The sequence below is a fragment of the Delphinapterus leucas genome, chromosome 11 (genome assembly GCF_059928025.1).
Source record: "Delphinapterus leucas isolate spDelLeu-1000000601 "Yukka" chromosome 11, BTC_Dleu_Yukka2, whole genome shotgun sequence".
NCBI lineage: Eukaryota > Metazoa > Chordata > Mammalia > Artiodactyla > Monodontidae > Delphinapterus > Delphinapterus leucas.
This window is the reverse complement of record NC_143139.1, coordinates 81685753-81706304: the sequence shown is the minus strand read 5'-3', so window position 1 is coordinate 81706304 and position 20552 is coordinate 81685753. Positions and strand designations below refer to the sequence as shown.

The window sequence follows — 20552 nt, the reverse complement described above, 5'->3', positions numbered from 1 at the left end:
CTTTACTCTTTTATTTGAAAATTTCCTTTTGCAATGTTTGGCAGAGATCCAACCTGAATAATTTAATTTTGTATTACACAGAATTATTAGTTTGTCATAAAATTTTGTGGGATACAAAAATTTTTTTAAAACTTAAAATCCATTTGCCTTTATATATGATAGACTAAAAGACTCTGGAAAACATACGTATACGGTAACAAAGAAATGTAAAAACAACATTAAAAAAAGAATAAGAGCTGTATGTACTGATATGAAAAGATGTCTATTATATGTCATGCAACCAAAAGCAATCTGCAGTACAGTATTTAAGTATGTTACTGGGATCACAGTGTTTTCTAAACTGTGTGTGTGTGTGTGTGTGTGTGTGTGTGTGTGAAAAAGAAAAACTCTTGAACAAAGTTAAATAATTTTTTTCAACAGCCAATTTTTTTTTTTTTTTTTTGGCGGTACGCGGGCCTCTCACTGTTGTGGCCTCTCCTGTTGCGGAGCACAGGTTCCGGACGCGCAGGCTCAGCGGCCATGGCTTACGGGCCCAGCCGCTCCGCTGCATGTGGGATCTTCCCGGACCGGGGCACGAACCCGCGTCCCTTGCATCGGCAGGCGGACTCTCAACCACTGCGCCACCAGGGAAGCCCCAAGAGCCAATTTTATTTTGGGGATCAAAAATATTAACAAGTCATCCATCAAGGGAAAACAAAAGTCATAATGTTTAAAATTCCATATAAAGTGAGTTCTTCACCATAGCTTATACTTTCTTACAAAAAAGTTTGTTTTGTGAGAGTAGGCAGAAGTCTCTATCAGCACTTCAGCAATATCTAACATATGACTGATGGTTTTAATACTGTAAATCCCCATGACACTTTCAGCAGCAAAAACAAAACTGCATTTAATGTCTGCTACATTTCATACATTCTAGGTCTTTGTACATTAGTAATTCACTTATGAAATACATGGCAACATTCTGTTAAAACTACCTACTCTGTAACAACATAATAACATGATAAAACTTTATGAGTTTTTAGAAGGAGAAACACTAAAGAGATACAATTATAATTATTGCCTGCATCTTATAAACATTACTTCTTAGGCATTTCTCTATGGCAGTTACATTTCAATTAAAATAGGGAAATTCAAAATGAGACAAGAGACTGACAGACTCAAGTTTCCTAGTCTCTCAAATTCTATGTACACTGTATGGTTCATTAAGGATGTAAAGGTATATCTGATATCAAAGTATAGGAAGCAACAAATAATAGGAAGAAAGTAAAACACACATACATAGACATACATACACAGCCATGTTACTGTAAGAAAGCAAAACATAACAATACACATTAATCTTACTTTCCTCATCAACAGCCAGATTGAAAAAACTTATTGAAATAACTGAACTTTCATTCTTATCTCCAAACTTAAATTGAGATTGACAGGAAAGAAAAATAAAGTGCTGCTAAGTAAAAAGTACAGTAAATGAGCAAAAACTAAATGGGAAAATATAAATTAGGAAACATTACTTCTGAACTGACCAATCATCCAAACATCACTGGACTCATTTAGTTTTTTAGTATATTAGCAGGTATACTGTTGACATTATTCCCTTATCACACACTTTGATTTACCATCACAAGTTACTTCTCACTATTTTTTAATGAAGTATTCAAAATAAACTGATACCCACAGCAGAAATGAACCTGGGCCATACAAACAACTCTGCAGAGAAGTTGCTTATAGCTGGGAATATAAATGCAAGAGTAGTGTGATTTAAAAAAAAAAAAAGAGGCTGGACACTGGAGACAGTCTAGACTGAATTCTGGGTGGACCTTAGTAGCTTAATTCCTTTCTCTGAGCTTCAGTTTAATCTATGACATGGAGAAAACACCAAGGAGACTGCAGGATTATTAAGAGGTTTAACAATAATATAAGTAAAGCACCTATAACAGTACCTGACACATTCTAGGTAATAATGCGTGATAAGCAGTAGTGAGTGTTTAGTATGTGCCAGAAATAATTTTAAGTGCTTTACATGGACTAACTTAATCAACGAATGACAGCTACCATGACCTCTGGCACTGCCTTCACCTTCTGCTCCTCTCTGCCTGCCCTTTGGGGATAGCTTGAAACTTTTAATCCAAATTAAACAGCATAGAAATAATACAAGCTATGTGCCAGGCACTGTACTATGGATTATTTCACTTGATCTTCACAATGACCTTCACATCAATAAGGTAGGAACTATTTATTATTAACCTTCGTTTGCACAGTATGAAACTTAGGCTTAGAAAGATTAAGTAACTTGCCTAAGGTCACACACATAGTAAAGTGTGATTTCAGAGCCCCCATGTTTAGAAACTCTGCTACATTAAAAGAAATATTACTTATAATTCATTAATATAAAAATAGCAGAGACACCCACTATTCAAAATCTGTGGGTTTTTAATGAGTTTTTTAAAGAGATGAGTCAGACAGGCAACATGTATCGGGATTCTACACCAGACGACTACCACCAGTTTCCACTTTTTCATTCAAATCTATTCCAATCTCCTCCCAAAGGGAATCTGAGGTGGTGAGAATTCCAATTCCTAATTATTTAAGTCCCAAGTGAGGTAATCAGACAGCAGTTCACAAACTGCTTATCTTCTGAGAGAGTAGGTATGAGCACTCTCCACACAAACGAAGCAAAACCCAAACTCTGACCTAGACAGGGCCTGCAAAAAAAAAAAAAATCTCTTCACTTAATAACGACTCAACTTCACCAGACGTACCACAAAGCACTCTAAATCCATTAGACTCAATCCCGTGGTTCGAAAAGTTAGGAACCAGGAGTGACTGCATGGTCAAGCACTCCCTCCAAAACTTTCCTCCGACTTACAAGGCAATCTACAAACCTCCCCGTAACGCAGCCTTTCAAACCGAGACGTGTGGGTGGGGAAAGCATAGAACAGAGCCTCCAGTTATTCGGCGACATGGGCCTTGCAACGACTGGAGGGAACAAATAGGGAAGAAACTGTAAACTCTGCCAGAGTGCAAAATGACTATGTGTCATTCTCCTTCCAACGTCAGTGACTTCATCACTTCTTGCTGAGGGAGGCACTAAGGAATCAAGTGACCCTATATGTGCTAGGTGCTTGGAAATGAAGGTGCCCCTGGAGAGCCTAAACTAGCTTCAGGCTCTCATCCCTCCTTGGAGTCTAAAGCAGAGCTGCAGCGGGTCGCTACCTCTCCCCTAACCTAGCACACCCACACCTGCCGTCCCCCGCCCCAGCACACCTGTGGCCCCTCGCACAGCACCCGGGTGGGCATGGGAAGGCAGGCATAACTTCACCTTGACGGCCCCGGGGACCAATCAGAGCACAAGACTCCCGCAGCGGGCCAATCGCACAGCGTCTTGGATCCCGCAGCTCGGGGCCCCAACCGAACCACCGCTTCCCCTCCGCGGAGCGTTGGGGGCTCTTCGAGCGCAAGCTGAGGCGCGGCAGCCCCGAGAAGGCAAGTAAGAGTTCGCGAGGAAAGAGAAGGCAAACAGGGAAGTACTCACCCGCCCAGGCGCAGGAGGGTCACTGCTCCCTGTGGGGCGACATTTCGCTCAATCTGTGCCTGGCCGGCACACCCCTGCCCAACCGCCGCCGCCGCAGCCGCCGCCTCTGCCTCGAGCTTCGCAGCGGCTCGCCGCCGCCTGTTTCGAAGGAACCAATCAGAAGGCTGAGAGGGGGCTTGGCTGGAGGCCCCGCCCCCAAACCGCCGGGAAGCAGGAGAACCGCGGGCCTCTGAGTCCAGGGGCGCCTCGCCTTCCTCCGCCTGGCGTCTCACAACTCTGGGGGGCTAAGCGCCTCTTCTCACAGAAAATGGCTTGGTCACAGAGTACCTCCTCTCATCTGGCCCCTCAGCGACAGCAACAAACCCTTTTTGTCCCGATTAGCAGGCGAGGTGAATCAACTTCTCCTCCAAGCATCCCGGAATAGTGCGCGGTAGAGTTGCTCTGAGTTTTATCCTGTTCTGTTAAGAGCCCCTCCCAATTCTAAATCCACCCGCGATCTGGCTGTACTGAGGGCGCTACGGTTTCCGGATACAAACTGTCACCCTGCAGGAATGGGAGTCCTGTGAGGAGTGTGGGGAGAGGGATGGAGAGAAATCCTGTAGCTGCAGGCCACAACTGAAAGCGGAAAGAGGATGTTGGATTTTCCTTGAGGAAACACTGGAGCAGGGTCTGGGGGAGGGGAGGAGAAGGAGTAACCTCAACGCAATTAGAGCTGCGTACTAGCTCCCAGAGTTGAAGTATGGAGACCGGTCTTGAATGTAACAAGAGGTAGGTCTGTGATCACTAATTGTGGCTTATTACGGGGGCAAAATCGGTGCCGAAAGCCTGGAAGGCCAGGCCTTTCCCCTCTTCTTAGTTAAATTTTGTCACATCATGTTGCCTTTCTGGGCCTCAGTTTCCCATCTGTAAAGAGTGGAATTGCCTGGAATGATGTTCCTCAGCATTTACTCCTTCATTCACCTATCAAAAACAATGAGGAGGTACCGTTGCTCGCTGAAGAGACAAAAGTGAAAACGACAGCCCCTGCCTTCAAGTGCCCAGCAGCGTGGTGAAGACTCAGTGGAAATCAGTGGAAGTCTGCGAAAAGAGGGAACACCTAACAGTCTTGGAGGGTGATGGTCAGAGGTTTGAAAGGACTTGAATTTTGAAGGACGAATAAAAATCTGCCAAGAGAGACGATAATTTGGAGTAAGGAGTGCTTTCTAGGCAGAAAAACAAGCTTCCAGGGATGTGAGAGCAGTTGTTCTGGGAATAGTAGTTCTGAATGATTAAAGTTTGGGGATTCGGAGGTAGATCAGGCTGGAGGAATAAGCACAGATGAAAACCCTCATAGGTACTAAGGAATTTAGATCCTTTCTTGCAGGCAATTGTGATTGATTTTGTGTTTCAGGAAAAGAAAAAAAATTCATTTTTGAGGATTTTTGAAGAAAGGAGTAAGACTGGCAGCAATTGTAAAAATTAAAAGATGATAATTACATAAACTAGCGCAGAAGGGAGGGTGAGAAAGAGGTGTCTGGAGATATTCAAGAGGCTGATTTATCTGGACTTGGTATCATGTGACAGCTATGCTGCTCTAAGGAACACAGGGAAAACAACTGTGGGGGAAGAATAATGCATTTTGGTGTGGGGTTGTGTTCACTTTGAAATGTGAGAGGAACGTGCAGGTTGAGGTGTTCAGAAGATGGTTAGAAAGTTAGGTCTGAAGCTGGTTAAATTAGTTTGTGAAAGAGATACAGATTTGAGAAGTCAATTCAACAAATACTGTTAAGCACTTTCTCTGCACCAGACTCCATCCTAAGCACTGGGGTCCTGCTCTCACAGACCTTACCTTATGGGTTAAGCAGGTGAAGATGGTCATCCAAAAGTTGACATTTAAGTGGTCATTGAACCTGATGCCCAAGAGTGGTTGCTCCATTTTTTTACTGATGTCTATCCCAGAACCCTTTGCTGCCCATGACTGCTATAGATTCATTTTCACAGGACCTGTTGTTCAAATCAACCTATGTTTTATAGTGTTTCTATTTAAAACTAAAGGGCAGGACTTCCCTGGTGGTGCAGTGGTTAAGAATCCACCTGCCAATGCAGGGGACATGGGTTCAAGCCCTGGTCCGAGAAGATCCCACATGCCGCGGAGCTACTAAGCCCGCGTGCCACAACTACTGAGCCTGCACGCCTAGAGCCCGTGCTCTGCAACAAGAGAATCCACCACAATGAGAAGCCCATGCACCGCAATGAAGAGTAGCCCCCACTCGCCACAACTAGAGAAAGCCCACACAGCAACAAAGACACAACGCAGCCAAAAGTTATTAAAAAAAAAAAAAAACACACACAAAAACTAAAGGGCAATTTTCCATACCATTTCATTTAGCCAAATTTCAAGTGGAGTTCTGGTTTTAAATTGGATTCGTTGAGCCCTAATATCAAAATATGTACACTTCTCTACGGAACCTTAAGAATAAGTAAATTGTGTCACATGGATCTTGTTTGATGAGCCAGTAGTTAACATTTATTTTTTCTTACATACATACTATGTAACTAAACATTTGAATACCCCTTATTAAAAATGGAAACTATGCTATTTGAAGTATGTACACATTCTCATTCAAATACACACACACACCGCTTAATATTTCTCTAAGCCATTTGCTGAAAGTTTGGCAGCAGGGTATTTTTATGGTTGCTTTCTTTTTATTTTCATTGTCTGTTCGGTTTGTCTTAGTAACTCCTCTAAACGACACAGGACATTGTGATGGAAAGTGAATCCGAAGTCAGGAAATATGTGCAAATCACTTCTCTAAGCCCATCTTCCTCACATTTAACTTCCTGGTTAAATGTGGGGATTGGGTAAGGCGTTCCCTTCTAGATTCTTTTGATTCTTGTTGCTTTTCCCTTATGTGTGAAAAAGAGAAAAGTTCTCCTTGTTGCTCCCTCAACCTCACTTTTACATGAATTCCCAGTTAGTGCCCTGCCCCCTAAGCACGCTCACCATCTTACCTACCTTGATTTTAACACTGCAATTAGTAATTGAGGGTTTTACCTAATGAGCTGCAATCTACTTTCATGTGTACATTTCTAATTGGTGGTTAGGTTAATAGCAATGTTTTAGATGTTCTCACTTGAAATTGACATGGTTGTAACATGCAAGGCAAGACTCACCAGTTTGCTTCCATAGGATAATAAAGTATTTTAGTTCTGACTTTCCCGAGATTGTGATTATGTGCCCGCTTTAAGAAAGCACCATGCGTGGAGATCTAAATTTTTCAAGTTATTACATTAGAGATATTCGTTCATCTGACTAAACATCTCTACCAAATACAGAAGAGTCTCTTATATAACCTTTGAATATTGAAATATGATTTTTTTCCCCACAGCTCATCAATAATTCTCTATTGCTTGAAGTTTACTGTAGTTGTTGGAGAATTTTTTTTCTTTTTATTGGTTTATTAGTTGTTTTGTTCTGCATTTTGTAGTTTCTGCTGTTGTTTTTAATGCTTTGACATTATTGACTATCAATCTAGAGATTGTGCCTTGCATGAACTGCTGGATGAAATTTTGGGACAATAGAGATCTTGATTCATTCACAAACTACTCATTCAGCAGATGGTCTGAGAGCCAACTACATTAAAAACAAGACTAAGTTCTATTATAAAGGAATGTTATTGATTTACATTAACAAATACCTGTAATTCAATGATATAAAATTGTATGATAACAACAGTTGTGATCAATACTAAAATATCATATCTATATAGTGAGTTGAATCGTGTTCCTTCCAAATTTCACGTACACCTGGAACCTCAGAATGTGCCCTTATTTGGAAACGAGATACTTGCAGATGATTCCCTCTTCAGGTTTGTTAATTTGCTAGTGTGGCTCACAGAACTCAGGAAAGCAGTTCACTTACCATTACCAGTTTATTATAAAGGTTACATCTCAGGAACAGTCAAATGGAAGAGACATAGGGCATGGGGGGGGGCATGGAGCTTCCATGCTCTGGCACACCACCCTCCTAGTACCTCGATGTGTTCACGAACCCAGAAGCTCTCCAAATCTCATCATTTAGGGTTTGTTTTTTTTTTAATTGGAAGTTCCATTACATAGACATGAATGATTAAATCATCAGTCATTGCTAATTGACCTCCATCTCTGGGTTCCTCTCCCCTCTCTGGAGGTTGAGGAATGGGACTGAGAGTTCTAACCCTCTAATCACATGGTTGGTTCCTCTGGCAGACATCCCCCATCCTGAAGCATCTAGGGGCCCACCAGGAGTCACTTTTTTTTTTCCAGCCGCGCTAAGTGGCATGTGGTATCTTAGTTCCCCAACCAGGGATCAAACCCATGCCCCCTGCAGTGGAAACGCAGAGCCCTAACCACTGGACCACCAGGGAATTCCCAAGAGTCACCTTATTAGCATAAACTCAGGTGTGGTTGAAAGGGTCTTGTTATGAATAATGAAAGATGCTCCTAATGCCAAGCGTTTTAGAAGCTCTCTCAGAAACTGGGGACAAAGACCAAATATATATTTCTCATTATATCACAATTCATTTTCCACATAAGAAGCATTATTACTTGCTATTATAAGGTCTTAACCACTTGCATAAATCCAGACCTAGAGGATTAACTCCTAGCTCTGTCTGCAGTGCCCCCTTAGTTCCCACTCATTTCCCACCACCTTCCCCACAGATGCCTTATGATCTGGAAACCCCAAAATACACTCAATTCCCCAAACTGGACCTACTCCCTCAGGCATTCAGAAATTTACTTCTCTGTCTTAAATGTCCTTTCCTTACCCCCCTCTTCCCTGGTGGGTCTGCAATTTCCCATTTGCTCTTCATTCATCAGCTAAATCCCTTTAGTTGGTGGGTACTGAGATCTTCATTTTGCAGTGGTGAAACTGTGGCTTACAACGGTGCTGTGCACCCTCCTTCTCTGGCCCAGGTTACTTGTGGTCTTTTAACATCTGCACAACTCCCTTTTCTCCCTTCTTTTGCTCCTGCCACCCCTTTCACCTTGAATCCCCTCCCCTCCTACCCTGACCTATGGAGTCCTGACTATCCTTCCAAGCCCAGGGGAAATGCCACCTCCTCCTTGAGGTTTTCCCAGGTGAGCCCCACAGCACTTTGCTCTTTGTAAGCCCCTCCAGGCAGTTACTGTGTCTTAATCATCTTTGTATCTCCTATGGAGATTAGCAACAATATCTAACCTAGTGGGGACTCAAGTCTTTTTTGTTGTAGCAAATGGAATCCAACTAATGTTAGCCCCAACTCACTCCATTTTCTACTGACTAGCCATTTTTAGGACTTCAGGGTTGCCCTAATATTTTAATACGAAAACCTCTTTGCTTGCTAAGCAAGCTCCGTTTGGGCTGATTTCAGGAGAAAGGGACATATAAGCCCATTACTTATAGGTGTTTTATTGTATTCACCAAAGGAAAATGGGGAGAAGAATGCAACAGTATAACAATGAAGGAAGGAAATGAACTAATTCCTGCCTTGGGGGAAGTATACCACAGCTGTGCACCCTGCTGAAGGAGTGTTTTCCGAAAACAAAACAAACAAACGAAAAATGATTAATTATATGCACTAAAGCCAATAGTGAGCACTTTTAAGAGACTAAATGGAATGTCCCATCACTGGAGTTATCTGCCTACTCTGAATTTGTAAATGCTGCCTCAAGACCCTAACTAAGGAAAGAGATTGCTTGAGGGAATGTTTTATGTGAGAATAATTAACTTTTCTGTATGCTATTCTCTTTGAACTTCAAAGAATATGAAATGATCAGGGGGCTATGGAAAATGAATGAATATTCACCAGGGCTTCCAGGGATGAGAAAAGCACAATTTATGTCCTAAGAGTTTACCTTTTTGGAAATTACCCCCTCAGATTCGATAGGATGCTATTCATCATTTAAAGAAATAAGTTGTATATTTTTCAAATTTTGTTCCCAAAGAAAAGCCTGTTGCCATTATGTTCAGTTTATTGCCCAAATTGAACACAGCCTTTTAATAAAATATATGCAGTAAGGTAAGATGAAGAGCAAAATGAAAATTTCCCTATTTCAACAGATAGACTTGAAGTAATGATTAATTTAATTAGGCAAACAGGGCATACCAATTTGAGTGAAAGATTCCCTGAAGCCTTGTAGAATACAATGTAGAGAAAGTATTTCAACCTAGCCCCCCATTTACAATTGTGGAGGTTATATAACTACCACATAAATATTGATGAGAATTCTTGCATAAAACCAGGTACAAATGAAATAAAGGAAAGTTATATATAGGATTTATATTATGAGGAAAATGAAGAGCTAGACCCTGCCCCTGCAATGCCCATCACTGCACATCCCAGATTTCACAGAGAAGCGGGGTAAACTTGTGGTCGTTCACTCTCCATGACATAAGCATCTCTGCGTGGTGATGGTTGAATGTCCGCAACTCAGTCAGGCGACCCAGAAGACAGGCAAAATGTTGAGGGTTTTCAGGCTGATGAATCTTACACAACTTTTGTAGCACATCAAGCAGTGGTTCCTGAAGCTTCTCTACTGCCTCTCTGTCCTTTATGTATTGTCTGTCTGTTTAGAAGTTTAAAATAAAATGACAAAAAAAGTAATAATTTGGCATAATTACAGTAATGTTAACGTTTTTGAAGTGTAAGTTATAAATGTACACTTAAAATGTACAAATTAAGTATTCAAATTGATGAATTTTTACACACACGTATTTAGACTCATGTAATCACAACTAGATCAAGCTATAAGACCTTTACTGCCCCCCAGAGGCCTCCCTAAATTCTCCTTCCAATCAATGTGTACCAGAAAGACTCCATACTGAATCTATTCCTTTAGCTCTAACCCTTGTGCTCTGTTGCTTGTGCTTAGTCATGCTGGCTCTGTGCCTTTTGTGAAAGAATGTTGCCTAGAGCCTGAAATATACACGATATCCCATTCTCAAGGTTCTGACCTTTAAAGGTATAACACTTTTCCATTCATATAGAGATAAAAAGTTGCAGAACAGAGAATAACATTTATCTTGTTGGAGGTTTATAGGAACATTGTGACGGCACATACGTGGACAGCTGCAAGAACAAAGGATTCCAGCATCAAGAAGTTTGCAGCAACCAGCCATACCCTCTCCCCTTTTAGTAGAAAAGAAGCCTGAATTCTAACTCGGGTAAGATGGTTCTTTGGGACACTAGTCCACCATCTTCTTAGTCTGCTGGCTTTCCAAATAAAGTTGCTATTCCTTGTCCCAACACCTCGTCTCTTGATTTATTGGCCCATCATGCAGGGAGCAGTACGAGGTTGGACTAGGTAATAAACGCACTCAAGGTAAACTCTATGATGGGCATAAGTATCATTTCTGGTGGGTATATTCTGGAATTGCTGGGTTATAGGGTATACATATGTGTAACTTTAGTATGTACCACTGAAAAGTTTTTCTTTTTTAAATTATAATTTCTTATGGTAAAACAAACTAACAACTAGCTTCTGCCTCAGTATCATGTATAAAAGTGGTTTAAGGGCTTCCCTGGTGGCGCAGTGGTTGAGAGTCCGCCTGCCAATGCAGGGGACACGGGTTCGTGCCCCGGTCTGGGAAGATCCCACATGCCGCGGAGCGGCTGGGCCCGTGAGCCATGGCCGCTGAGCCTGCGCATCCGGAGCCTGTACTCCGCAACGGGAGAGGCCACAACAGTGAGAGGTACGCGAACCGCAAAAAAAAAAAAAAAAAAAGTGGTTTAAGGCTATCATTGTAATTAAGCTTTACAAATCAAGAACATGGCATCACTTACTCCCAAATAATTAATCAAAAATATAGACAAATTTTATGTACAAAGGTGTTCATTTCAACGTTGTTTAAAACAACAGCAACAACAAATCTGGAAACATCCTGAATATCAAAACATGGTAAAACTGAGTAAATGACTGTACATCATACAATAGAATGTGATGTATGTATTACAGCAAACTTTTACCAATATAATTATTTAATGACATGGGAAAAGTACACTTAAAGACAGTATGTTCTTTATTATGTTAAAAGTATATAATTTATGTCCTTGCTCAAACTTCAACCCCTTAAAAAAGCCTTCCCTGACCACTGATTAAAACAGCATTTTGCTGCTGCTTTCTTTCCTTATACCCACATCTTTATATTTTTTGTAGTATTACCACCTCCTGAAAATTATTTGTATTCATTTCTTTATTTACTGTCTTTCTCACCCTACTAGAATGTAAGCTCCATGTAGCTGTATCCTGCCTGTTTCTTTGCTGCTATATCCCACAATGTCTAGAAACATGTTTAGTGCATATAAGGCGTTCAGAATGAAATTACTGAAGGAGTATGATGTTTAGAAAAAGGCTGAGAACAACTACACTGAAATGTTAACAATGGTTCCATTTGACTGGTGGAATTATATGCCATTTTACTTTCTCTTTATGTTTTTCATCCAAGATTTTCTTTAATATTACTACTATACTTGAGGGGAAAACCAACAAATGGCATAAAAATAAAAATGTAACATTGAAATTACCTGGAGAGAGAATAACAATTGCTGTAAGCAGAGCATACTCTTCTTGAGTCATTTTCAATTCTGCAACACTTTTATAAAAGCTAAACATAGGTGTTATATATTCATCAGAGATACCTATGGGGGAAAGGTGAAAAATTGCAGAGGCATAGTAAAATTTTTGAATGACTGAAAAGTGTAAAATTACAAACATTATATATATATATACACATACATGTTAATATACCCATATGCAGACATTTGATAAACGTCCCAGCCACATTTAAATAATGACTATATATTAAATGTCCCAGCCAAAGGTGAGGCATTGCAAAGAAGATCAGTTAAAATCCTCAAAATATAACCTAATCAGTGATTTGTATGTCTTTGATTTTGGCAGTGCCTTTGTTTTAGTCACTACTGTGTAACAATAAATGATAATGTTCTCGAATTGCCAAAAGAATCTCTGAACTTCACCATGCTCTCGATGGGCTTTAGTTAATCTTTTTAACATTACTATCTATAATCAAGACATAGACAGCATCTTAACCAACAAAAAATTATTGTTCTTCAGTCCAGAAATATAAACTCTACTTAATACATTGGCTAGAATTCTTATCAGAGTTCTGATCTCTCTCTGAAGTACCAAAGCTGTTTATCCATTGCCTAGTAGGCGATGGTACTTGGCCCTTCTCTTCAAACTCAGTGTGTCCAAAATCAAAGACACCATGTATAGAACTAAATTCCCCATCTTCCTCCAAATCCACTCCTTTCCTGATGTTCCCATTTTCAGTGATTGGTATCCTCACCCATCCAATTGTCGCCACCTGACAACCAAGATTCAGCCTTCCTCTAACTCAGTCCAGTGCCTGGATTGAGTCAAGTCCTGCGTGTTTGACCAGCTAACTCTCACTTGGTGCTCTCTCCCCTCTTCACCGCATCTGGTTGACCTAGTTTAAGTCTTCCTTTCTTTTCATCTGGATCACTCCAATTGCCTCCTTACTGGTCTTCCTGTCTTCAGTGTGGTCTTCTTTAAACCATTCTAGAATCACCTTTCTAAAATTCAAACCACACCCTGTCTCCCCAATTCTTACAAACCTTCAAAAACTCTCCATGGCTTTTGGCATAAATGTTCTTCCTTTTTGCACAGGAAACTCCTGGACCCGTCCCCTGCCTCTCCCACCACCCAATACTCACCCACATGATAGCAATAGGAGTTCACATTTACTGAGTACTCATTATGTACTAGGCACTGTTCTAAGCACTTCTTATGCTAGAACTCATTTACTCCTTCTAACACCCCATGAGATAGGTACAGAGAGGTTATGTAACTTGACCAAAGACACACAGCTGGTGAGAAGTGGAACCAGGATTCAAACCAAAGCTAGTAGGCTTCAGAGTGCTGGCTCTTAGTTGTGACTAAGGGGTACTATCTTTCTATCACACAGCCTATACTCCAGCCATGTTCAGGCACTCGGAGTTCCCTAAACAATTCTTATTGCCCAGTTTTGTACATGTTCTCTCTACTTGGAATATCTTCCTTCTCCTTTATAACTTACTCCTCTTCATAATTTAAGATTCCTTTGTGCCACTTCCTCCAATCATTCAACAGCTATTAGTTTGGTGCCTGTTCTGTGCATGGCTCCACTCCAGAAAAGCTTTGACTGGGGAATTGTGCAGACAGAAAAAAAAAAAAAAAAAAGGTGTGTTGTGACTTATGGATGAATTAAGATGAGTTTCCCAGAATTGGTCCACACTAGAATAGACTACTCTATTCCATCCCAAACCCGACCTAAAAGCCTTAGAGCTTCAGTTGAAACACACCAGAATAAAGTTGGATTCCAGATGCTAAAGAGTGTAATTATCATCTAATATTATACTTCACAGGATCAGAAAGCCTGAATCCTCACCTTTAGATGAATCTAAAGAATCTTCTCAAACAGAATCCTTGGCCTTTCTGTCTTTAGTCAAAGTAGCACACTTTCTTCTCCTTTGACGTTTAATCAACACCAGTTGGCTCTCTTAACGACAGTGTCTTTGTTGAGCAACTTGGGGATGACACCATGTGGAAGATTGCCCTCTATCCAGCTGTTACAGACTGAACTGAATACCCATGACCAAACTAGATACAACTTAAAATGCAGAGGGTTGGAGTATGTGAGGCTGGGACTACTAGTCCCGGTTTCCAACAAACATAGTGGTTAAGAGGTAGTAAGCCTGAGTTTAAAAGCTGACCTATGACTTGATCTCGGGCACATTACTTAAACTCTTTAAGCCTCAGTTTCCTCATCTGTGAAATGTGAGTTATATCAATAGTATTATATGAGATAATATATGTAGAGTTCTTAGCACCAAGCCTGGCTCATAGTAAACCCTCAATAAATGTTAGAGCAAATAATCATAAAAAGAACTGTTAATGTTGTTATTCAGGAGAATTGGGTCAACACATTAGTTCCATCTTAACCTTCGATTAAGCTCATGTACTTTTGTGTTTACAAAGCTACATTTTTGTTTTTGTTTTGTTTTTGCATTCTGCAGTTTGCTAGGGATGAATACAAATTGGCTGATCAGTGATTTGCCCTAGTATTTTTCTAAGTATTAAAGCTAAGCTAAGATCTGTATTTGTTAATAAAGCTGTTCTTTTTCATCTTCAAAAGATGGCAGTCTTCAATAGTTGGGTATTACACCCGTTAATTGTGGTTACCTAAAATAATAATTCACGACTGTGTCATTATTTTAAATAGTATATAAGGGTTTGGAGATAAGATTAAAGGCAACAGATTTGAAAATATTTATGAAATCATCTTTGACTACCTAATTTTCTATTTTATTTGTTTTTCTAAATCCTCTCTCACCCTCCAAAGATGATACCTCCATTAGCTATCTAATTGCAATTGATAATTTTTGGAAAAAAAAAAACAGGTTAAAATGTTTATTACAACTGTTTATCTTGTGCACCTTGTAAAGAACAACAGTGAATATAGAGAAAATGTAGAAAATAAATAATAGAAGAGTTTAAAAAATTTTTCCTACAGGATAGATAAAATATAAACCTGCTTTTGGAATTAGAGTCAATAATCAGAATTAATCACACCAACATAAACGAAGGGTGTTTTAAGTGTTTATGAGCCAGCAATTTCTAACCTAAGAAATGTAACAATAGCATCGTCCTGAAGGGGCAGTCTTTTCCTGTTTTCCTGTTGACTCCTCCTTTCTGAAACTTACTCAAGTCCAATTAGTTGATTTTTGGTCACAAGAGGGGGCTATTTTCTAACTTAATCACAAAGACTACCATGGAAATGTTCAGTTGTAAAAAACCATTGTTTCTGCTCCTTTGTTTCTTGTTTGCCTTAAAAAAAAAAAAGAGGTCTGTGATTGATAAATTAATTGTCCAGTGATAAGAAATATTCTCTGAGAGAATAACCATGTGATAGAATTAACACTATGCTCTTTTAAGTTATTTTCATTGGGGACAAAAATAAAGCCAAGGTGTGTATGTGTGTGTGTTATACACAAGTGCACATATACAAGGCATCCTTGTTCGGCTAGGACACCCTACCCATGTTTCAGGGCCAAGTTCAAATTTTGCTATCTCTGTGGAGCTTTACCTGTCACGGTAAAGCAGAATTAGTTGCTCCCTTCTCTATGTTCAATTCTATTGCACCTCTCACAATTCATATCTCTCCCCCCCATTAGAGTGTGAAATACCATATACAGTTTATGAGAGCAGGAGTCAACTGCGGTATTCCCAATGCCTGGCAGACTGCCTAACCAATAAAGATGTTTCTTATTCCTCTCTGTATCCTTAGTAACTAGGGTCCTGCTGGAGACAGAGTAGGAGATTAATAAATGCTTGTTAAATTAGGCAATATTATGTTTTGTTTGTGCCTAGCAGTGAAGGTTACATAGCTGTGAGATGTGCTAGGGGAAAGGATGCCACTCAGACAATGGAAACATTCTCTTGGTGCTAAGAGATTGGACCTTGGCCTCTGTTTCAATTGCTAACCTCCACTCAGTGAGTCACTTGTACCATACTGTTGGCCTTGAGTAAAAAGCTGCCGTCACATTAGCAATTCAAAAAATAACTGTTTCAATGTAAAATATTTAAGATATTTAATAAATAACATACTTTCCAGTAGTCCTACTGGCTAAAATTTATCTTAGGATAACGATGCTTAAGAGTTGCCAGGATTTGGACTGTCAAGTTTCAGATTCATCTCAACCAAATTCACCAATTTTTGTGTGCCTCATCTGTGTCAGGCACTGTCATGGTGCTGGAAATAGTCCTCAGTTTACAGATTAATGGAGGAGGCAGATACATAAATAAATACATAATGTCCTAAACTGGGCAAGTACAGAAGGCTTGGTGAATACTGCTGAGGGGCAATGGAAATACTGACGCTTTTATTACTTTAATAATCTCTTTTACTTTGAAGAGGTTTCTTCCTATAATTTGACTCCCAAATTTGTCCATGCCAAAATTACTGTGTGACAACTTTAAAAAGCAACATGAGAGTTGGTAAGAATTCTAACTCTTAAATTAAACTTTCTCATAAATATTGTCATTTGTTTCTGTACATTTCCAACCTTTCTTTCCAAGACTGTCTATGAACTGATAATCAGCTTATATGGGCTTCATCAGAGAATTTAGTTCTTATTGTTTTCATTTTGCACAAGTTGCCAAGGTTAAAGCAGCAAAATTATATATATTTAAAGAGCAGAAAAAATAAGCACAATATACTACGTACAGTATATTTTACTATCTACTACAACTTCATTACTCTAATAGGCATCTCTCCTTCCTCTGACCTCATTGTCTTTATTCGTTTTATCATTTGCTTAAAAGCAATTTCAAATTGCTAGCTGCTGCTTATGCTTTCTCACTCAACCAAAAGGCAGGAACCATGTCTTACTGAGTCTTAATATTCCCTACCAGCTGACAGTTGGGCAAATATTATATCTTAGCGAGTGACAGGTTCAATGTGTAGAAATGGTACTGGGCTTTGAGTAGAACACCTGTGTTCACCTTCTGTCAGTCTACTGATTAGCTGTATGACCTTGGGCAGGTCACCTAGCCTATCTAAGCCTGTTTCCCCATCTATAAAATAGGAACACAGCACTCACATTTAGGGGCCATTGGAAGTACTAAGGAGAGGATGCATGTAAAAGCAAACCATTGTAAAATCACAAGGTATGCTTTCATCCTGATAAACACTTACTGAATTGAATATTTCACTCATGTCTGTTGCGGGGAATCAAAAAAGGCCGAAAAATACTATAAATTTCAGAGGTTATTTGTATTTGAAGTGAACATAGAACAAGTTGTTCTGTTAAGTCTGTGAGAAGTTATTGCTAATTTCCTTAATGCTAAAATGTAAACTCATTCAGTGTTAGAAAGCCCTTTTCAGTTCTATCATATTTTATGGTATCATATGATTATTCCTATATTTATTAAAACTTCCAGCTTATAAATGAATTTTGCATAATACCACATTAGGAATAAAGAAATTGATGCACTAGAATTATGTAGAGACAACTCAGCCACAGGTTGTATCAGATATGTGTTCTGAAGCCTCAATTAATATAAATAAACCCTGTAACCCTCACTAAGTAAATGTGTCTCAGGAGACAGCATCTTTGTATATATGATGGGATTTGATAAAAGCAAACAAAAGAGTATGAATTTGAAGAACAAGAAAAGAAATTTCACATGATGTTCTTTAAAGAGTTCTATAGGCTTAAACAGGGTAACTTTGAAATGTTATGTTATTCTGGAATTAAATGTACAGTAGAAATAAGAATGTGTTATATAAAAATAAAAAGTTATTCTGAAAGGTCATCTTGCAAGATCAGGTTTTTCTGTGGTGTGGGGAAGAGGCAATGTTCTGAAAATCCACTGGGAGAAGCAAATTCATAAATATTAATAAATGGAAGCATCATTATAGATAATAAAATACGAAGCAGCATGTGAGTTTGGATGGTTTTTATTGTCACAATATGTGGTTGAGGTTTGGGTAAATTATCTTATTATGAGCTGGAGGCATGCATTTTATTCATACAGATTGTGTTCTGGAAAACTTCATTCTTGAACTCTTCTGAAACTTGCAGTATCACAAGTTCTGAAACTTATGTTCTCAAGCAAGGTTTTTTCTTTTTGATCACTACATATTTTTAACCTGCAAGACCCTCATGTTTTCTCACCTAGTTATTGCATTGGTCTCTTTATAGAGACGTGCCTCTTGTCTCAATTCCTCCAAACCTTCCTTCAAATTACTGCTAGAAAGATCTTCCACAGTACTGCTATGGTCGTATCATAGTTGCTCAGAATATTACCAAGAATCCCCATTATATAAGAACTAAAGCTCCTTTTGTGGTGTTTGCCATCTTTAATAATCTAGTACTCACTACATTTTCAGCTCCACAAATATTATTTTCCAGCAATATCAAGGTATTTGTAAGTCCTATACACAGATGCTCTCTCATTTCTCCACATCTTTGTACCTGCAATTTCTATATTATTATGTTATAATGGCTATATCTCTTGGAATGCCTTTCTCAGACTTTTGTGGCTTGACAAGTTCTTAACTTGTTCTTGACAAGTTCTATTGTTCAATTGTCAACTTTGTATGCCTTTTGTGACTCACCAAGTAGATTCACAGGAAGGCAGGCACATCTTTACGCTTCAATTTCATTTTATATACACATTCCTTATAGTCCCTATTACACTGCACATTGATTTAGAATCACTTGCTTGTACACCTTCCCCACTAGTCTGTGAGTTCCTGGAGGACAAAGACCATACATTGTCATCTCCATACCCTCCCTGTCACAGTATTCCTCCATAGTAAGTTAAATTGTGTTATTCATTATTATTTCATTTTCATCTCTTGAGAGGCAGTAGAGTATAGTGGTTAATATATATGGCTTCTGAAGTCAGGCTTCATGTCTGTCTCTGGAAAAGTTATTTAACCACTCTCTGTCTCAGTTTTCTCATCTATAAAATGGGAATAATACCAGAACTTATAGGATTTTTATGAGGATTTGATGAACCAATACATATAAAGTATACAGAACAGTGTCTGAAACCTAATAAATTATGTATAAGTGTTGCTATTAGTATTATTTCTTATTTTGCTTTGCATCGAGATGGATAATAGTTTGATACATAGTCATTCATACCTGAAGATTTTGAATAAATGAACCTTTTTCTAGACTGAATAATCCCAGCTCCTTTAGGCTATTTTAAAAATCAGACTAATATTCCAATCTTTAAAAAATTTCTCCTTTGGTCCTTCATCTTAATGCAGTGAAAAGAGTATTTTTGGTATTTTGCTATTACAACAAGAATTTTTGAACCAAGTCACTAAATTCTCATCTATTCTTTTTAGTATCGTTCTCTATGCTAGTCACAGTGGGCATATAACTGCATAAGATAGGCAAGAGGCCTGCCTTCATGGGATGTACAAATTCTTACTTGCAGGAACAAATTTTTTACCATTAGCCAAATTACTTACCGCTCTTTCGAATTCTCTCTTCCAATAGGTCAGCATGTCCAGCTGGAAGTTTCTTACTGAAAATCTCAGCTGAACGGAGAAACATAGCTTCAACTGCAGACCCTTTCAGCAAAGCAATCTGATCTTCATGGTCCAATGTCTGAAACCCTGAGTGAAGATGATAATCAAATCAGTATCAAAAATTGTGAATGTTGTATAACAGTATTTCATCATCACCATCATCCCCATTGATAAAACCTTTCCATAAAGTGATTTTGTAATTGTTTTAAGATTGAGCAGCTAAACTGAGTCAATAAGTATCTATTGTACTCCCCCAAATAGAAGCTGACTTTTATCTTCATTGAGCAGGATTTATTTAACAAGTCCAGACTAAAGAGGATATCAAGTCCATACCAAATATGTATACTTATATACTATGGAAGAGACAGGCTGATTCAGATGAAATATTGGAGATAAAGTAGATTCTCTTTGAGCCATTATTTTAGTCATATCTTGTCACATCAGAGAGGGTCAGAGAGGGTCAACTCTGCAGAATGGAAGCATCCACAAGCCAGAAAACATTTTACATGTATTCAGAGGTTTAAATGAATATTTGGCCAACTCGTTGAGTCTTTAATCAATGTGAAGAATGGGTAGCATTCCACCCCGCCCGCCAAAAAACCAATCAGGGCCATGCTGAGGTATCTGCTCTGAGCTCAGCACTGCACATGTGGGGTAGGGAAAATCAGAGACATATGGGAAAAAACTGATGACCTGAAGAAATATAACACTGCCCAGAAAATCCAAAGTCCTTATGCAGGCTTATATGCTATAGTCCCCAGTGGCCTCTCTGACCTCACTTTCTCCTTTATCACCTCCTCCTCAGTTGTTGTGCTCCAGCCACACAGACCTCTGGCTCTGTGGTGAATATACAAGTCTGATTTTGCCTCAGGGTGTATGCTCTTCCCCAGCTATCCCCATGCCCCACTCCCTCAGTGTATGCAGGCCTCTGCTTCAAGG

General features: G+C 39.3%; 2 protein-coding genes across 5 annotated transcripts in view; both read right to left on the bottom strand.

The window, feature by feature from the left end:
- Positions 1-4006, bottom strand: part of GAS2L3 (growth arrest specific 2 like 3) — a 55873-nt gene extending 51867 nt beyond the window's left edge. For both annotated transcript variants that reach the window (XM_022599985.2, XM_022599986.3), the window contains exon 1: positions 3536-4006. The gene's annotated coding sequence lies outside the window, so the exon portion shown is untranslated. The remainder of the gene's footprint in view (positions 1-3535) is intronic.
- Positions 4007-9498: 5492 nt separating this feature from the next.
- NR1H4 (nuclear receptor subfamily 1 group H member 4) overlaps positions 9499-20552 on the bottom strand; it is a 48989-nt gene continuing 37935 nt past the window's right edge. For all 3 annotated transcript variants that reach the window (XM_022599924.2, XM_022599921.3, XM_022599922.2), the window contains exons 7-9: positions 19554-19700; positions 12064-12177; positions 9499-10105 (exon numbers count right to left, since the gene is read on the bottom strand). In XM_022599924.2, coding sequence (XP_022455632.1) covers positions 9867-10105; positions 12064-12177; positions 19554-19700 — 500 coding nt within the window. In that variant the 3' untranslated portion in view covers positions 9499-9866. The remainder of the gene's footprint in view (positions 10106-12063; positions 12178-19553; positions 19701-20552) is intronic.